This window comes from Fragaria vesca, linkage group LG4, assembly GCF_000184155.1.
Source record: "Fragaria vesca subsp. vesca linkage group LG4, FraVesHawaii_1.0, whole genome shotgun sequence".
Taxonomy (NCBI): domain Eukaryota; kingdom Viridiplantae; phylum Streptophyta; class Magnoliopsida; order Rosales; family Rosaceae; genus Fragaria; species Fragaria vesca.
In genome coordinates this window covers 6,213,234-6,216,863 of record NC_020494.1, presented here as the reverse complement: position 1 = coordinate 6,216,863, position 3,630 = coordinate 6,213,234, and the positions used below count along the sequence as shown (strand labels likewise).

Here is a 3,630-nt window from a genome sequence, read left to right as displayed (position 1 = left end):
TTTTTGCATTTAAATAATTAGTAGCATTCCCACCTTAACGACATAAGGATTGGATTTCATCCCCAATTCCTTGCCCATCTAGGTTAACCATCTCATGCATTTGTTATAACTCAAGCCAAATTTAATCGTAAAATCTATTAGACATCGGTTTAGGTTTTCACATAGCTCATAGGATTCTCTTGCATAGTGTAAATTTTTGGTAACTCCAGTGAGTACCTTCCAAAAGTGTGATGTCTAGAAAAGTTCTTTAAGGAAACACCTTCGGTGTTTAAGAAGAATTGGGTTTTAAGTGGGACCATTGTGACCCCTCCAATCTTCCCGGAACTCACCTGGTTAGATTTTTGGCAGCCCTTAACTGATCATCCTCTAATTCACTCTAAAAGAGAGTAGGAGCTAACTTGTAATTAATTGTTGCTTTGAGTAGATTTTCTTGTAGATTAATTGTGTGTGTAAAAATAAAATAATAATAATAATAATAATAATAATAATAATAAATAGTGTTGTAGTTTATGTTTGGTCATCGTTCACTCAGTTTAGAGTTGTTGCCTTACGACCCTGAGATTGAGAGAACAATTAGGAAAAAAATCGAGAAACCTGATTCTCAGATCACGATGGGAGAAAATTTAGAGACCAAAACTCTAAGGGAGTACTTTGCTCCCATCACCACAAATTCCCCATCATGCATAGTGTTACCGAACACTACTGCTGCTCATTTTGAGTTGAAGCCTCAGATTCTTCAACTATTGCCCAATTTTCGTGGATTAGATCGTGAGGACCCGTACATGCATGTCAAAGAATTTCTAGACATATGTTCCACCTTCAAATTCCAGAACTTTTCAGATGAGTCTGTTCGCTTGCGTCTGTTTCCCTTTTCTTTAAAAGATAAGGCGAAGGGATGGTTGAATTCCCAACCTCCAGGTTCCATCACCTCTTGGGACGAATTGGTCAGAAAATTTCTGTCTAAATTTTTTCCCATGTCTAGAACCAATTCCCTTAGGCGAAACATTTCCGACTTTAGGCAAAAAGATGACGAACAATTCTATGAATCTTGGGAAAGATTCAAAGATTTGATTTTACGGTGCCCCACCATGGTTTTGAAACATAAAGACTGGTACAATATTTCTATAACGGTCTGACCCAGTCAAACCGTCATATGATAGAGTCAATGAAGGGAGGAGCATTTCTAAGTTTGAGAGACGATGAAGCCTATGAATTTCTCGAAAACTTGTCTGAAAATTCTCAGCAATGGGATTTTTCCAATCAATATGATAGACAAGTGAAGGAACCCAAGCGAGGAGGAATGTATGAGGTGAGAAGTGGCTCTGATTTAGAGATAAAGATTGAGAGTCTGTCAAGAAAGGTTGAGGCGTTAGCGTTAGATAAAACCATGAGTTCAGTCAATCAAGTCCAGTCTGAAGGTTGCTCTCTTTGTGCAAGCCCAATGCATTCAGCTCAAACATGTCCTTCCATGTGCGGCTACTCTGAAAGCCACCCTGAGCAAATCAATGCCTTGAACAATTTCAGGAAACCATTTGGTACTGCATTTTCTGAGCCCTACAATCCAAATTGGCGGAACCACCCTAATTTTTCTTGGAGAACAACCCAACCTCAATTAAACTTCGGAGGAACCAAAATTCACAGAATAATCAATTTCGCCCTCCTAATCAACCATATCATTCAGCTCCTCAATCCAATCCACAATTTGCGGCACCACAGCCACAACAATCATCTTTGGAGGAATCCCTCCAAAAGTTCATGCAAGTTACTGGTTAAGCCATTTCGAAATTAGAACAACAAATAGGCCAGTTAACAACTGTTGTTGGTGAGAGAGAGAAAAGGAAGTTTCCTAGTCAGCCGTTGCCTAACCCAAAAGGACAATTTCAGATTAGTGAACCTTCAAGTTCTTTGAATTCCCATGAGCAAGTCCAATCCATAGCCACACTTAGGTCAGGCAAACAGGTTGATAACAAAGTTCAAATGCCCGACTTAGATGAAGATGCTCCCACCAACAAATCCAAAGATGGAGAGGTGCCAATCTCTTCTGACAACCACTCTTCGAGTGTCCCAAAAATCCAAACTTTTCCTGTAGTTGAACAGCCTGTTAGGAATTATGTCCCAAAAGCTCCATTTCCTCAGAGATTAGTGAATCCTAAGAAAGGTGCCCAGTTTGGTGAAATCTTAGAAGTGTTTAAGCGAGTCAATATAAACATTCCATTCTTAGATGCCATTCAGCAGGTGCCCTCATATGCCAAGTTTCTGAAAGACCTTTGCACCCTTAAACGAAAAACAAATGTTCCAAAGAAAGCTTTTCTAACGGAACAAGTGAGCTCAATCATTCAACGGAAATCTCCTGTCAAGTACAAGGACCCTGGTAATCCTACCATTTCATGTACTATAGGAGATAATCATTTCAAGAGAGCTTTGCTAGATTTAGGGGCCGGCTAGTGTGAATTTGTTGCCATATTCTGTATATGCGCAAATGGGTTTGGGGGGAATGAAACCGACTCGTGTGGTATTACAATTGGCAGACCGATCGGTGAAATATCCTAGAGGTATTGTTGAAGATGTCTTGGTTCAGGTTGACAAGTTTTACTTTCCTGTCGATTTCATAATCTTAGATACCCAGCCTGTCTCTAACCTAAGTGATGAAATTCCAGTCATTCTAGGTCGTCCTTTTCTAGCTACTTGTGATGCCAATATTAGTTGTCGGAGTGGTATGATGACAATTTCCTTTGGTAACATGACTTTAGATCTCAACATTTTCAGTATAAGCAAGCAGCCTTTAGAGAATGACGAAGTTGGTGAGGTCAATTTGATTGACAACTTAGTGACAGACACTTTCCACCAGTCTAGCATTAAGGACCCCTTAGAGGCATGTCTAGTTCATTTTGGTGCTGATTTTGATTTTGACAAATCTATTAAAGAGGTCAATGCTTTGTTAGATTCTGTCCCTCTTATAGATTCTGCCAATTGGAAATCGAAGGTAGAACCACTTCCTTTGTCTTCATCCCCACCAATCCCTTCCATTGTCAAGCCTCCAAAGTTAGACTTAAAACAATTACCTGATACTCTCAAGTATGCGTTTTTAGGTCCATTTGAGTCATTGCCTGTTATCATTGCTTCTGATTTGAGTAGTACTCAAGAAGAAAAATTGTTGCAAATTCTTAGGGAGCATAAGGAAGCCATAGGATGGTCGATAGCAGATATCAAAGGTATTTCCCCGTCTGTAGTCATGCATAAGATTCACCTTGAAGATAATGCTAAGACTTCACGTGAAGCTCAAAGACGTCTGAATCCTGCCATGAAAGAAGTAGTTAGAGCGGAAGTGTTGAAACTTTTAGATGTTGGTGTCATTTACCCAATATCTGATAGTCAATGGGTGAGTCCTGTTCAAGTTGTCCCAAAGAAGTCTGGCATCACTGTTGTTAAGAATGATGACAATGAGTTGGTTCCCACAAGAATCCAAACTGGTTGGCGTGTGTGCATTGACTACCGTAAGTTAAATGCCGTCACGAGGAAAGATCATTTTCCTCTTCCTTTCATTGATCAAATGTTGGAAAGGTTAGCCGGTCATGCGTACTACTGTTTCTTAGATGGTTATTCCGGTTATAACCAAATCCCCATTGCACC

General features: G+C 39.8%; 1 protein-coding gene across 1 annotated transcript in view; it reads left to right on the top strand.

The window, feature by feature from the left end:
- The first annotated feature begins 2,479 nt into the window (after positions 1–2,479).
- LOC101311565 (acylamino-acid-releasing enzyme-like) overlaps positions 2,480–3,630 on the top strand; it is a 9,185-nt gene continuing 8,034 nt past the window's right edge. The window contains exon 1 of the mRNA XM_004297942.1: positions 2,480–3,494. Coding sequence (XP_004297990.1) covers positions 2,480–3,494 — 1,015 coding nt within the window. The remainder of the gene's footprint in view (positions 3,495–3,630) is intronic.